At 52.1% G+C, this 15,855-nt stretch overlaps 1 protein-coding gene across 4 annotated transcripts; it reads left to right on the top strand.

Moving 5' to 3' along the window:
• The first annotated feature begins 3,179 nt into the window (after positions 1-3,179).
• On the top strand, positions 3,180-11,185 carry S1PR2 (sphingosine-1-phosphate receptor 2). 4 transcript variants are annotated; one of them, XM_085009161.1, is made up of 4 exons: positions 6,158-6,197; positions 7,205-7,276; positions 7,515-7,601; positions 8,404-11,185. In XM_085009161.1, the coding sequence occupies exon 4, from the start codon at positions 8,446-8,448 to the stop codon at positions 9,499-9,501; it is 1,056 nt and encodes a 351-aa protein (XP_084865287.1). In that variant the 5' UTR covers positions 6,158-6,197; positions 7,205-7,276; positions 7,515-7,601; positions 8,404-8,445; the 3' UTR covers positions 9,502-11,185.
• Positions 11,186-15,855: the final 4,670 nt, after the last annotated feature.

Genomic DNA, 15,855 nt, shown 5'->3' with positions numbered 1-15,855 from the left:
GGAACTCCAGTGGGGATTTAAAATTTTCAGCTTTTCAGAGCTCCTTGGTGGCTCAGTGGGTTGAGAATCCAGTATTGTCACCATTGTGGCTGGAGTCACTGCTGTGGTGTGGTTTTGATCCCTTGCCTGGGAACTTGCCACAGGCACTGCCATTAAAGTTTTTTTTGTTGTTGTCTTTTGAGGGCCGCACCCAAGGCATTATAGAGGTTCCCAGGCTAGGGGTCTAATCGGAGCTGTAACTGCCAGCCTATGCCACAGCCACAGCAACACCAGATCCAAGCCATGTTTGTGACCTCCACCACAGCTCACGGCCGGATCCTTAACTCACTGAACAAGGCCAGGGATTGAACCCAAAACCTCATGGTTCCTAGTCGGATTCGTTTCCGCTGTGCCATGTTGGGAACTCCCCCCAACAAATTTTATTTTTAATTTAAAATTTTCTGAGGTATCATTGACATGTAAAATTGTAAAATATTTGTTTGTTTGGCTTTTTCTTTTTTCGGCCATGCTCACAGCATGTAGAAGTTCCCGGTCAGGGATGGAACCCAAGCCACAGCAGTGACCTGATCCTGAACCCGATGCACAAGAGAAGTCCTCATAAGATATTTAAAGTGTACATCCTGGGAGTTCCCATTGTGGCTCAGTGGTTAACGAATCCGACTAGGAACCATGAGGTTGCAGGTTCAATCCCTGGCCTTGCTCAGTGGGTTAAGGATCCGGCGTTGCCGTGAGCTGTGGTATATAGGTTGCAGACTCGGTTCGGATCCCGTGTTGCTGTGGCTCTGGTGTAGGCTGACAGCTACAGCTCCGATTTGACCCCTAGCCTGGGAACCTCCATATGCCGTGGGAGCGGCCCAAGAAAATGGCAAAAAGACAAAAAATAAAAATAAATAAATAAAGTGTACATCCTGGTGATTTGATATGTGTGTACATTATGAAAGGATTCCCCTCATCTAGTTAATGAACACATCCATCACCTCACATATTTATCTTTTTTATGTGTGGGTGTGAGAGCATTTAAGTTTTACTCTCAGCAAATTTCAGGTGTTCGATACAGTATTATTAGCTTTAGTCATCATGCTGTATATTAGATCCTCAGAACCTATTCAACTTATAACTGAAAGTACCTTTTTACTAATCTCTATTTCCCCCACCCCCTAGCCCCTGGTAACCACTTTCCCATTCTGTTTCTATAAGTTTAACTTTTTTTTTTTTTTTTAAGATTCCTCATACACCTTATACCACCTCTTCCTCTGGCTCATTTTATTTAGTATAAGGCCCTCAAGTTTCAACCATGTTGTCGAAAATGATAGGATTTCCTTTCTCATGGCTGAATAATTCCATTGTGTGAATCTACCTATGTACATCTATATCAATATCTCACATCTTTATGCATCCATCTGTTGATAGATACAAGTTGTTTCTATACTTTGGCTATTGTGAATAATGCTACAAGGAACGTGGAACTGCAGATTCTCTTGTCATCTTGCTTTTCAACACTTTTTAAAAAATTTTTTGGCTGAGCCCACAGCATACCAAAGTTCCCAGGCCAGGGACTGAACCCTCGTCACAGCAGTGACCTGACCCACTGCAGGGTCAGTGCCAGATCCTTAATCCACTGAGCCACCAGGGAACTCCTTACCAAAGTATAATATGCATACAGAAGCATGCACTTACTTTCTCCCTCCTTTTTATTGTACTGTCTGGGTATCAAGTAGTCTAACTTTTTTTTTTTTTTGTCTTTTTGCCTTTTCTAGGGCTGCTCCCGCAGCATATGGAGGTTCCCAGGCTAGGGGTCTAATTGGAGCTGTAGCCACCAGCCTACGCCAGAGCCACAGCAACGCAGGATCCAAGCCACTATGACCTACACCACAGCTTATGGCAACATCGGATCCTTAACCCACTGAGCAAGGCCAGGGATTGAACCTGCAACCTCATGGTTCCTAGTCGGATTCGTTAACCACTGCACCACGACAGGAACTCCAAGTAGTCTAACTTTTAATTTCATTTATTGTTGGAACAGGGCATGTATGCATGTTACAACAGTCAAAAGGTACATAGGATTCATAGAGTAAAAGCAACCTCCCTCCCAGGCCCTGTCTCCTATCTTTCAGTCCTTCTCCTGCAATATTCTGGATAGTCCGAGCACATACAGTAGAACATCAACTCCACTGGGACAGGGCGTTTGTTCTGTTTTGTTTCCTGATCTACCTCCAGCCTTTTAGACTAGTGCATGGCGCACAGCAGGTGCTTACCGTATTTGGTAAATAAACAAATAACCAGATCATGTATCCTTTTTCACAAATAGTACTACCCTCCGTGAAGGCAAGGATATTTTTTTACTCTTCTGTTCACTGCTGTGCCCAGCAGGTGAACCAAAAACATTTGAAGGAGTGAGAGCCATGTTACCTAGCCAATGATTTCACATACACGTGCATCAGTACATGAAGCTGTGCTTCGTCTCTGCAGCCAGGCACACAGAGATGCCCAAGAAAAGCTGAATCAGGGAAAAGAGGGAAACTGAAAAACTGGAGAGATGATTGGGCCCCAACTTGAAAATCAGGACCCAACCTGGGCCTGCTTGTCCACCACAGGGAGAGCCATCCATGGATGGAGGTAGAGGAGACTGCTGGGTGCTCCCAGGCTTCTAGGGCAGAGGGGCCAGTGCCTGAATTCTAACGTCCTATCAAGGCAAAGACCAATCCTGTCTTTGCGGCAGGGAGTGGCACACTGGAGGAATTTATTTGTTGGATGAACACACAGTAGGGCTTAATGCCTATTTGCTGCGCTGACACCTAGTAGGTGCTTCGTGGCTCCTTGCTGCATAAATAAAGGGGATTCCATGCGCTCCTCCAATTCCAGGGTTCCAAGGATGGACCAAGAGTGTATCTGCAATTGAAGACAGTTGTTTCGGGTTAAGGCCACCTGGTTAGGGGCAACTTTACGTCACGGGGCTGCGTGACGTCACGCGCCGGCCGGTTCTCATGGGTGGGGGCTGGGAGGGGCAGAGCTGGAGGTGGGGGTGCGGACAAAGGGACCCCGCGCGCCTCCCCCCAGCCCGCCCTAGCGCGCGCCCCGCTGAGCCGGCCACATCTGGAATTCATTGCGCCGCCGGAAAGGGGAGGAGATAGGGCGGGGCGAGTGGGGGCCGAGGCGGTGCCTCTCCCCGTCCCCCTCTATCCAGCGTCCCCAACCCCGGGACGCAGTGGAGCCCGGCGGGCGGTCCCAGCCCCAGCCGCGGCCGTCCCGGGGGCGCAGACGCCAAAGCCCTTCGGGCCAGGGCAAGGACCCAGGCCGGCCTAGCCAGGTGAGCGTGCGCGGCGAGAGGGAGGCAGAAAGGGCGGGTCCCTGTCCCCGGAGGTCGCTGGATCCAAGCTAGGGGAGCCCGCCAGGGGTTGGGGGCGCCCCGGGCGCGCACGCGCCGCCCGTGCTCCTGGTGCACCTAGGGAGTGGTCACCGTGCGCCCACTCCACAGGAGGTCCAATTGCCTCAGCAGCGAACCCCCAGACTGAGCTCACCGCCTTCTCCAACGGCAGGAAGTTGGCTCCGAGGAGAAGGCGGAATCCGAGCGCTTTCGGCCGGAGATTGGGAGACAGGACGGCGTGCCCCGGACCAGGGGTTTGGGGAGTGTGTATGGGGGAGGGGAGGGGAAGGGGCCCCTCTTTGCAAACTCTTTGCTAGGCCGGGGCGAAAGGTGCTGCGCGCCGCCGAACCTCCAAGCGAAGGGGCGGGGCCCGCGAGGTGGGCAGTTGCCCACCTCCTGCACGTCTAGTCCTCTGCCTCAATTTCCCCGAGTGGTTCGTCTCTTCCAGTTCCCTCTCCGGGTTGTGGCTTTGTTCTGGACGGAAAGTGAACCTGACTGCGTGACTCCCGCGCCTTTTTCCCCTGGGGCCCGGCGATGCAGCGTGGGTGCTGGCGCGCGTGGCGCGGACCCCGCGTGGTTCCGGGCCAAGCCGTACGTGGGAACCTCGCCCCCTCCCCTGGCACGAGTTGACTCACCCGGGGATTTCCATCCCCTCTCCCAGCTCTGCCCTAGTCAGACGCTCCAGGCGCCACGCGCTGAGCCCACGGTCCCCCGCGTGGAGCAACACCGGTGCGGCATTCGCGATGTAGCTGCTGCTGGGCTCGTTCTCCTCCTCTCCCCAGTTCTCTGGGAATATCGAAGCGGGGCCCCTGGCCGGTCGCAGAGGAGTCCCCCACCCCCACTTGGAGATGTGGGGGTCCCCGCGCGTGTGGCTGTCGCAGGAGAGAGGAGGCGCGGCCCTAAAGGCAGCGAGTGTGGATACCGTGCATTCCACCACCAGATAAGGAGGCTGAGACTGCAGCCCGAGGGCGGGGGTGGGTCCTGCCGCCGTCTCCACGGAGACCGCTGGGCTTCGCCTTGTGGGGGAGCCTGCCAGCGGACCAGAGGCGTCTCCAGCCTTTTTTGCTGTTGTTTCGGCCTGAGCTGAGTTTAGCAGCCTCCACCCTTGGGGGCCCACTGGGAACTTGTTCGTTTGTTCATTCGTCCATCCATCTACCTGGTCCCACACGTTGTCTGAGCACTATCTGTATGCCAGGCATCATTCCAGGGGCTGAAAACAGACTTAGTTGCTGGCCTCTGACTTTCACGTTCCATCGTGGGAGCACATAGAAAAGAAGAAATACAATCGATTTCTGAAATTGCAAATGCTGTGACTACAATAAAAGATGCTGTGAGAGAATGGGCCTGGGGAAGGTGGCTAAGATAGCCTGGTGGTCAGAGGAGGGCACCAAACTGAAGCCTGAAATATGGGGAGACAGTCATTCACTTTGCAGGAAGGGCACACCAGATAGAGGAACAGCAGAGGCAAAAGCTCTGAGGTGGGAATGGGGATGACAGGTCAAAGACCAGTGTCATTGGAGTGGAATGACCCTGAGAGAAAGCAGGGTGGGATAGGGCCAGGCCATTTTGGGCACCAGGGAGCCATGGAAGAATTTGGAGCTGAGTGACACAATGGAGCAATAAATGAAAAAGCTCCCTCTGGCTGCTGCATGGAGAATGGCAGTGTAGGCCACAATGGAAGGGAAAAAACCAAGCCCAGGGGGCTGCCCTAAAGCAAGAAGCATGGGACCAGTGAGTGCCCAGGGGAATGGTAACCACAGAGGCTGCCTCAATGGGGGTGGAGCTCCTGGAAGCCACTGAGGCTTCCTCCTGCCTTCCTCTCTCCTAATCTCCCCCTGAACAGTCTTGGTTTGTCTCCCTCCCCCGACCTTCCCCCAACCCTGTCACTTGCCTCTCTTGCTCTATTTCAGGTCTAGCCATTCCCTGAGTGCTGAGCCTAATGACCTCTTTTGAAGCATCTGGGAGGGAGGGGGTCAGGACTGCCTTGGTTGAAGGTGAACGGGAGACGGGCCCTGTGTGAGCCAGGCCTAGGAGCCTGACACAGGGAGGGGAAGCAGGCAAGGCCTGTATCTGCCTAGGAGTGACTCTGCCAGCCCCAAGCTCCAGACTCTGCTTCCTCTTTCTGGGAAGCACAAACCTGCCTTCAACAAGGTTCTAGAGGAGGAAAGGGAGGCATCATGGGCCTCAGTTTCCCCTTGTTTGACTAACCACCTCTCCTTCCAAGGCTACAGGAAGTGAGCGTCTACCCTCTGCAGGGAAGAAGACATTTTGGTCAGTCCCTGGCTCAAACCATTTCTTATTTCTCCAGGAAGCAGCTATAATTTTTTCTCTTGGCCTCCAGACAGGAGAGGGTTCTGAGGGGGCAGTGGAGGGGGCCACCATGGGACACACCCTGGGCTTCTAGCCCTCTAGCAAGGGCGCTTCCCAGACCTGCCACACATCCTGGATTCTGTTATGATCCCCAGGAGGGACCCAGTAGGCCAGGGCAGCCTAGGGGCGTCTGGTCGGGGTGACCAAGCGGTCAGGCCATGGTTCAAACTCTCCCGCGGGACATCCACACAGCCTTAACGATGTCCTTGGAAAGATGATGCACTGCAATTGCCTGTGAAGGACCAGATTAGTAGCGCTAATCATAGAGCGCCCCCCATTGGGTCAATCAAATGCCGAGGAGGAAAGCTCAGTCCAATAGGCAAATTGTTCAATGCTCTGGGATTGAAAATGAACCAATCAGGGTCCGCGGGCTGTTTCTGGCCCGACGGCCGGTTTAAGACCGAGGCCTGGGCCAAGCCGGCTACGGCAAGCAGAGGGCATCGGGGCACCCCAGCTCTGTCAGGCAAGGGAACAAGGGGGCCTCTGTGTGGCGATTTGGGCGGGGCGGCAGTCCCAGGGGATGCGCACAAGCCTTTCTCTGTTCCCAAACTGGGACGGATGTCCTTTCGCCCAGGGGGAGCAGCTGCCTCTTATCGGGCCAGGGGCCAGGGCACCCCTCCGAGGGGGCATCCGGGACTGAGATAGCTGGGCGACCCCAGAAACCCCTCGTCACTTCCAGGCTCACTGGGAACCGGCCTAACCAGCCTTTTCTGGAACGGTGCTCCTGGCGTGCATGCGGTCCTTGCCGGGCGTGTTTCCAGAGACCTGGGGAGGGCTCTTTCAGCGGCCTCCTCATTTAATTAATGGCTCGTCTGGAGCTTCCTCCCGGCTCCCCTTGTGCCCCCTTGAAAGGCAGACACTGCACCAGTTCCTCTGAAACCCCCCACCATTCTCAAGCTTGGGGGCGGTGGGAGGCCACGATGTTGGCCTCTAACCCTCTCAGCCCACGCACTTCTTCCCGCCCCCTCCCCGCAGGGCTCAGTTTTCCTTGAGAGAGGGGTGACTCAGGCTTTGATGGAAGCAAATACCAGTCCCCCCTCCCCGCCGTGTTGCACGCCCCCTCACTGCTCACATGACTTTGCACAGCTGCCCCATCTTCCCAGCCAGGACCTCCCAGTGGGTCTCCTGTGGCTCCCCTAGCCCATCACCCCCTCCCAGCCTTCCCCACACCGGATGTGACTGGGGAGCAAGGACTCCACCCTGTTTGTTCCAAGGGCCTCACATCTGGATTTCATCCTGGATGGGGAGGGGGTGCCAGAGCCCTGCCCACCCCACTGGGACCCTCTGTCCCAGGGCAGGGCTAGATGGCGCTGATGAGAACAGGCTGTTGGGAATCTTGCCCAACTGGCTCAGTCAACATCTCCTCTCAAAAGATTGGGTGGAGGGGCACCTAGTCCCTAGCTATGTGTGTGGCAGGAAGAGGGGAGCTCTTAACATTAGCTAATATTTAGTGAATGCATCATTCAGCAGGATTTTCCCATCATCCCTATGAAGTGGGCTTCCTTATTCCCATGGCACAGATGAGGTCATTGAGGCTGAGAGGTAAGTGTCTTGACTTTCCCCGAGGTCCCACAGCACTGGATTGTGTGCAAGGTCCAAGTCTTCGAAGGTGATGGGACCTCTGTGATGCTCAAATGTCAAGGCTGCCCTGATGTCTCCCTGAGACTTTATCTTGGGAACACCTATAGCCTCAAGGCTTCAACCCAGCCTGAAATCCAGGCCAGTGGGTGGTAAAGAGCAAGGGATGATGCTATCAGTGATGAGCATCTCGTCGACCCAGGTTGGCAGGCTGCATGAGACCTGAGGCTCCAGAGTATTTGAGAAAGGAGACGAGCCCTCCAGGTGCTGGCCAGGACTCCCTCTCTGGGTAGGTTGGTAAGGCTCCCAGAAGTCCACTTTGTTTCTTTCTTGCCTTTTGGGGGAGCTTCTGGTCCTTTTTTTTTTTTTTTTTTTTTGTTCTCCCTGCAGTATATGGAGTTTGCAGGCGGCCAGGGATCAGATCCCAGCCACAGTTGCAACCTAAGCTGCAGCTGCAGCAAGGCCAGATCCTTAACCCACTGTGCCAGGCTAAAGATCGAACCTGCATCCCAGTGCTCCAAGATGCTGCCAATCCCATTGCGCCACAGCGGGAATTCCTTCTGATCCTTTGAAAGACACTGTAGCCTAGAGGTTGTAGAGGCTCTGGAGTGGGTCTCTGAGACTCTGCCACTTACTAGCTTTGAGGCTTTGGAAAAGTGAATTGACCTCTCTGGTTTTCCTGTTGATATTAGTCGGGTTCTTAAGCTGCTGAGCCACAACAGGAACTCCCTCTGTGCTCTTCTTGAGCACCCACCTGCTGTCCCCTGGGCCCTTTCCGGGTCCCCCCTCCCCCGTCCTCCCCAAGATCCAGTTCCGAAGAGGTCACATGGGCCACCGCACTGGCCTCTGGGACCCTGCTGCAGCTCTGCCATCCAACTGGTTGGCGCCTCAGTCGGCCGTCCCAGGTGTGAAATATCAGTTTTCCTGATATTTTCCTGTCTGTAATGCAGGGATGATGATAATTCTGACTTCATGTGATCCATACAGTGGGGGAGTGACGGGGCTAGGACTTGAACTAAGGCTGTCCAGACTCAGTCCAGGCAGCAGCCACAGTACTAACCTAGCTGTCTCTCTGTTTTTTCTCTTTACAGCTGTGACAGCCCCATGGCCCCGGTCGGCCACTGAGCCCCACCATGGGCAACCTATACTCAGAATACCTAAGCCCCAGCAAGGTCCCAGAACACTATAATTATACCAAGGAGACGCCAGTCACAGAGACGCCCTCCCGCCAGGTGGCCTCAGTCCTCATCATCATCCTCTGCTGCGCCATTGTGCTGGAGAACCTGCTGGTGCTCATCGCGGTTGCCCGCAACAGCAAGTTCCACTCGGCCATGTACCTGTTCCTGGGCAACCTGGCTGCCTCAGACCTGCTGGCAGGCGTGGCCTTCATAGCCAATACCTTGCTCTCGGGCCCGTTCACGCTGAGGCTGACCCCTGTGCAGTGGTTTGCTCGAGAGGGCTCTGCCTTCATCACGCTCTCCGCCTCCGTCTTCAGTCTCCTGGCCATTGCTATCGAGCGGCAAGTGGCCATTGCCAAGGTCAAGCTCTATGGCAGCGACAAGAGCTGTCGCATGCTGCTGCTCATCGCCGCCTCGTGGCTCATCTCAATGGTTCTCGGCGGCCTGCCCATCCTTGGCTGGAACTGCCTGGGCCACCTAGAGGCCTGCTCCACTGTCCTGCCGCTCTACGCCAAGCCCTACGTGCTCTGTGTGGTAACCATCTTCTCTGTCATCTTATCAGCCATCGTAGCTCTGTACATCCGCATCTACTGCGTGGTCCGCTCCAGCCAGGCTGATGTGGCCGGCCAGCAAACGCTGGCCCTGCTCAAGACCGTCACCATTGTGCTGGGCGTCTTCATCGTCTGCTGGCTGCCCGCCTTTAGCATCCTCCTCCTGGACTACGCCTGTCCCGTCCGGGCCTGCCCCATCCTCTACAAGGCCCACTACTTCTTTGCCTTTGCCACCCTCAACTCTCTGCTTAACCCTGTCATCTACACGTGGCGCAGTCGGGACCTGCGGCGGGAGGTGTTACGGCCGCTGCAGTGCTGGCGGCGGGCAGCTGGGGGGCAAGGACGGAGGGACGGGACCCCGGGCCACCGCCTCTTGCCCCTCCGCAGCTCCAGCTCCCTGGAGAGGGGCACGCACATGCCCACATCACCCACATTTCTGGAGGGCAACACAATGGTCTGAGGGCCAAGTGGGCTGACAGTTAGGCTACATGGAGAGTCACTGGGTGACGTGGGGCTACCAGTCAAGGGGCCCCCACTCCACAGCCTGGGGTGATGTTGAAGATATTTCACACCTGGTATGGCCAACTGAGACACCAGCCAGTCGGATGGCAGAGCTGCAGCAGGGTCCCAGAGGCCAGTGCGGTGGCCCATGTGACCTCTTCGGAACTGGATCTTGGGGAGAATGGGGGAGGGGGGACCCGGAAAGGGCCCAGGGGACAGCAGGTGGGTGCTCAAGAAGAGCACAGAGGGAGTTCCCGTTGTGGCTCAGCAGCTTAAGAACCTGACTGGTATCAATGAGGATGTGGGTTCAATCCCTAGCCTTGCTCAGTGGGTTAAGGATCTGGTGCTGCCATGAGCTGCAGTGTAGGTCGCAGACACTGCTTGGATCTGGCATTGCTGTGGCTGTGTCATAGGCTGGCAGCTGCAGCTCTGATTTAACCCCTAGCCTGGGAACTTCCATATGCTGCAGGTACGGCCCTAAAAAGACCAAAAAAAAAAAAAAAAAAAAAAAAAGCACAGCACAGGAGCGATTTCCCACCCAGTACAGAGGATTTCAACATTTCACAACCGTCTGCCTTCCCCTCCGCCCTGTGCCCGGACTTCCCTCTCTGAATTTACCCCCTTTGCCACCTTCTCCTTGCGATCTCAGAGGCCACTTCCCTGGAACCACTGTCCTGAGGGGCTGGAGACCTCCTCCCTGACCATTCTGGGCAGTCCCGGATGACAGTTCCCCGGGTTCCAATCCACAGCTTCCCTAAATCTCACCAGCTGCCACTTTGTTGACTTCTTCCCTTTCTTTCTGCCAGGAAACCACGTGGGGATGGGGGACTAAACCCCATTCTCAGACCTCATTGGCCATTTGCACTATTTGGGGCACGGGGGAATCACTGAGGTCTGGAAAAACCGGTCTGGAGGACTGAGGAGAGCTCAGGGCCTCCCAAGGGGGGCAGGGTGGAATTTGAGAAAGTTCTAGGGGAGCTAATGGCACAGGGCCCCCTAAACCCCCCTAAACAGCCAACCCCTAAGTTACTCCCACCTCCAGCCCCAGCCAAGGTACCAGATCTCTCAAGGCAGGGCAGCCTTGAGCCCGCTGTGCCTCCTTTGAGGTTGTACTGAACAGAGCATGGGGGTGAGGGTGCCAAGGACAATTTAGGATGCTCTCCTTTAACTCTGCTCCAGAAGGACTTTGCTAAAATCTGTGGCTAGATGGAAGGGACATTGCGGTACAAATGTATATTTATGTGTGTCGGTCAGTATCTGTGTGTGGCTTTGTGTGTGTGTGTGTGTGTGTGTGTGTGTGTGTGAAGGCTGTGATCCCGTCTCCTTGTCATGTTTCCCAGAATGGATGCTGTTTTGTCTCCTCATGTCTGTGTTGAAGCTGCCAAAGAGGGGTCTGGCCCCCATGCAGACCCTTTGTAATTGCTGACTTATCTCCCCGACTTGGGAGCTAGGGTGCAGCTCACCTCGGGGAAGGAAATTTCATGCCTCAAAGTGATTTCACGTGACTGCAAAGGCTGGGGGAGGGGTCTTTGCTGGGGGGGCAAGGAGCCAGGTGGGAGCTTGTCTCCCCCTACACAGCTCCCCAGATGCCCCTCATGCCTGAGACCTGGGCCCAGGCCAATAAACAGTTGACAATTTCTCTTTCTGGTGGTGGATGTCTCTTTTTTTTTTCCCTTTCTTATTTTTTGGTCTTTTCAGGGCATACGGAGGTTCCCAGGCTAGTAGTTGAATTGGAGCTGTAGCTGCCAGCCACAGCCACAGCAACACCGGATCTGAGCCACATCAGAGACCTACACCACAGCTCACGGCAATGCTGGATCCTTAACCCACTGAGTGAGGCCAGGGTTCGGACCCACATCCTCATGGATACTGGTCAGGTTCATTAACTACTGAGCCACGAAAGAAAATCCTCTTTTTTTTTTTTTTTTTTTTTTTTTTAAAGGCTGCACCTGCAGGTGTCGAATCAGAGCTGCAGATGCCAGCCTACACCACAGCCACAGCCACTCAGGATCCGAGCCACATATACGACTTACATCTTGGGGCAATGCCAAATCCTTAACCCACTGAGCAAGGCCAGGGATTGAACCTACATCCTCACAGACACTAGTCAGGATTCTTAACCTGCTGAACCTCAGTGGGAACTCCTGGTGGTGGTTGTCTTTTTAGGTTTATGGTGTCAGTTTGCCATCAGCACCCCGTGGCTGGGGGTGGATGGCTGCTCCCCAGACAACTCATGCTCTGCCGGCCTTCCCATCCGGTACCCCCATCCCTAGCCCTGGCAAGGTCAGTATTGCAGTGGCTTCTGAGAAAACAGGGTAAACGCTGACCTCCCTAGGGTGATTTTCTGGCTACTCCCAGTGATTATTAATTAGGCCCTGGGTTTGGAGGTGAGGGGGGGGATTGTGGCTCAGCAGGTTAAGAACCCAGCTAGTATCTGTGAGGATGCAGGTTTGATCCCTGGCCTCGCTCAGTGGGTTAAGGATCTGGTGTTGCCATGAGCTGTGGTGTAGGTCAAAGATGCGGCTCAGGATCTCGAGTTGCTGTGGCTGTGGTGCAGGCCGGCAGCCGCAGCTCTAATTCTGCCCCCTAGCCTGGGAACTTCCATATGCTGCAGGTGTGGCCTTAACAAGCAAAAAAAAAAAAAAAAAAAAAAAAATTAGGTTCAGGACCTCCCTGCTTTCCTTCAAAGATAACCTGGTGAGTAGTGGGGGCCCCCCTTCTTTGTTACCCCCAACCCTGCCAAGCTAGAGAGATAGTCTTGGGAGACACTGATTCCCCCTAAAAGCTCAGTATTCCCAGAGTTCCCACTGTGGCACAACAGAATCAGTGGTGTCTTGGGAGCGCTGGGACATAGGTTCAATCCCCAGCCCAGCACAGTGGGTTAAGGATCCAGCATTGCCACAGCTATGGCTTAGGCCACGTGACTCAACTGTGTCTCACATCTGATCCCTGGCCTGCGAACTCTGTATGCTGCAAGGCAGCCAAAAATAAATAAATAAATAAATAAAAGCTCAGTATTCCCCAAAGGAAAGGCTGACCTTCATCAAGCACTTTCCAGACACAAAGACAGAATATTCGGGAGACAGGAGTTACTATAAACTCCTTTTATGGGGATGTGGGTTCGGAGAAGTTAAGTGGGCTGCCCAGGGTCACAGAGCCAGCTAGGGCAGTGGCTGTCTGGATTTGAATTCAGGTAGGCAGACTCTAGATCCTGTCAGCTCCACCACTGGACCAGAGAAAGGATCCTCAACCCCGTGGAAAAAGTGGGGAGTGTGGGCTGCCAGCCCCAGCCAGCCCCACAGGGATCCAGGAGATGCCCAGCTAGGATGCAGCTGAAAGGTGGTTTCCTAGCTGGGCTCCAGGATGACACTCCCTCCTTTGCCCACAGGAACGGGGGCCATCAGGCTCCTTTGAAGATAGATCTGGAACTTTGATGGGGTAAGCAGGCCCTCAAGCTGAAGCTCCACCCAGCAATACCAGTGCAAAGCTAGGGCACCCAGCAGGAGAGAAGGAGTGGGAGTAGAAGGCAGCCAGAGTCTGAGCCCTGCACCTCTCCCCCTGCCCCATCAGAATTCCCCTTCCTCTAGAAGTACAGAGACAACCTCTTTGGAAATTGGGAAACCTGAGCCCTTACGTACCCTATGGAGCTGGGAGGAGGAAGAGGCAGCCAGGCCAGGCAATAAATTGTCCTCAGGATTTCCCTGGTGGTGCAGCAGGTTAAGGATCCAGTTGCTGCTGTGGTGCAGGTTTGATCCCTGGCCCAGGAACTTCTGCATGCTTCAGAGGGGCAAAGTAAAAGAAAAAAAAAAAAAAAGGCAGATTCTTAAGCTCCACAGTCAGAGATTCTGATTAAATAGGTCTGGAGTGACCCTAGCAATGCATGCTTCTTACAAGTCCCACTGCCCCCCACCAGTGACTGGAAAAAGCATCATCTTGGGACCATATTCTGAAAAACATTCTAGACTCCACAATCTAGAGCATAGCTGTCTAGTAGTACTTTCTGTGGCCATTTAGCACGTGAAATGTGGCAAGTGAAGCTGAATTTTAATTTGAACTAATTTAAATATAAATGGCTACGTGTGACCACTAGTTAACAGTACTAACAGCACGATTCTAGACTTCGTGTCTCTGATTTCTTCAGATTTTATGACTCAACTTGGCACGATGCCATCCTTTCAATAAAAATTCCTATCTTATCACTACTATCATCGTGAATGCCATCGTAGCTTACACATATTCATGATTTTCAGAGTATTATCTCTAATGCTATCAAGATCAGCTGCTAATGACAGAGAACACAAAATATGCATAACTTAAGTAAGAGAGAGAGAAACTGATTTCTCTCATATATAAAGGTTTCAGAGGAAATTAGTACCAGGTAAGAAAGATGGATGCCCATTCACTGGCAGTTCAGACTCCTGCCTCTCTTGTTGTCTGTCTATCCATTCAGTCATACATAAATACATACTTCTACCTAAACACTTAACTGTATTTCCTAAGGACAAGGCATTCTCTTACATAACCTTAGTAAAATTATCAAAATCAGCAAATCTACAAACCTTAACAGATTTCACCAACTGTCTCATTACTGACCTCTACAGCAGAAGAAAATCTCTGCTCACCTGTTCCCTCCAGTTGTCTTTTTCATTCCCTTCAATGGGAACAGTTTCTGAACATTTGTCTTTCGTGACCTTGACATTTTTGAAAAATATAGGTCAGTAGTTTCATAGAATGTCCTTTGATTTGGGTTTGTCTGATGTTTCCTCACGATTAGATTCAGGTTATACATTTTGGGCGGAAATACCACAGAAGTGGTGCATCTTTCTCAATTAGTTCCATCGCTAGCAATGTTAACCTATTGCTCAGAGGTACCTGCCAAGTTTTGCACCTTAAAGTAACTATTTCCTCCTCTGAAATTAAGAGTTGTCTTGGGAGGGACTTTGAGACTTTGCAAATATTCTTTTACTCATCAAACTTTCCATTCATTTACCATCCATTCTTGTCTGAATCAATTACTACTCACTGGGCATTTTTAAGAAAATCAGAGGATATCACACCCTCTCATTTGTAAGTACTCCACTTTTTATCTTTAAAAGAAAGCAACACTTTTTTTTTTTGTTTGTTTGTTTTTTCAGGGCCACATCCTCAGCATATGGAAGTTCCCAGGTTAGGAGTTGAATCAGAGCTACAGCTGCTGGCCTACACCACAGCTCACGGCAACACCGGATCCTTAACCCACTGAGCGAGGCCAGAGATCAAACCTGCAACCTTGTGGTTACTAGTTGGATTCGTTTCTGTTGAGCCACTATGGGAACTCCAAAAGCAACACCTTTAAAAAAAAAACTCAACTACAATGCTGTGATCATACTTATCAAAAGTATTAATCTTAAAATTTCCCATCTTTCTCAGTTTTTTTTTAATTGACATACAGTTGATTTACAATGTTGTGTTAGTTTCAGGAGTCAGTTTTCTTTTTTAACATTTTGATTGAGTCAGAATGGGGTCCTCACATGGCATTTCATTAAGGAATCTCTGAAATATTGTTTAACAAGTTTGTTTAACCGGGTTAAATTTAACCCGGTTAAACCTATTTAACCTTGCTTTACAAGATTTCCTCTCCCTCTTGTTTTTTTTTTTTTCTTTTTCTAATTCATTGGTTTAAGAAGTCAGATTGTTTGCCCTGCAGTGTTTCCCATAGTTTGGTACTGGCTGAGGTCATTTAACATGTTCTTTTGTCCCCAGTCAAATTCAGGATTGATATTTTGGGTTTCAAATCTTCCTAGGTGGTGCTGGAAACTTTCACCAGGAGAACATGGTGTCTGACTCTCTCTTTTAGTGAGGGCTAAGACTGATCAAGGGGTTCCCATGCTTTCAGCCTGATCCTGTCGCATCTCTAACTCTCTGAGCCACAAGGGAACTCCAATCCTGCCTTTATAAATTCCCAATCCAACTGTCCCTTAACAGTTTGATCATGTGTGGACTCTTACCTGGACCTGTCATTTCATTAGGTGTCTTCACAGGGTTTCTAACCTACCTCCTCATCCTCACATTCTGGACCATGTTCCTCATTTGTCTACAAAGCAAATGTACTTCCTGAAATTCAGATGTCTGACATCTACCGCCTTTTCCTATATGTCTTGTCCAAGAATTGTTAAATCTGTCACGAAAGGGAAATGAAGTTGGGTGGATATGACTCAGTGTCAGCGTCATTTGCGGTGTAAGTTTCAAGGGTGCATACTCCGAAAGACAAAAAAAAAAAAAAAAAAAAAAAAAAAACGAATCTCCCATCCAATCCTTGACAACCCAAGTGGAC

The sequence above is a fragment of the Sus scrofa genome, chromosome 2 (assembly GCF_054392235.1).
Source record: "Sus scrofa isolate SSC_HxYL_T2T_F1_AM1 chromosome 2, Sscrofa_HxYL_maternal_Yorkshire_Landrace_v2.0, whole genome shotgun sequence".
NCBI classification, from domain to species: Eukaryota; Metazoa; Chordata; class Mammalia; order Artiodactyla; family Suidae; genus Sus; species Sus scrofa.
This window is presented reverse-complemented; position numbering and strand designations above follow the sequence as displayed.

Excerpts from the sequence above, each read along its gene's own strand:
- S1PR2 (XM_085009161.1), top strand. The coding sequence starts at position 8,446 with ATGGGCAACCTATACTCAGAATACCTAAGCCCCAGCAAGGTCCCAGAA.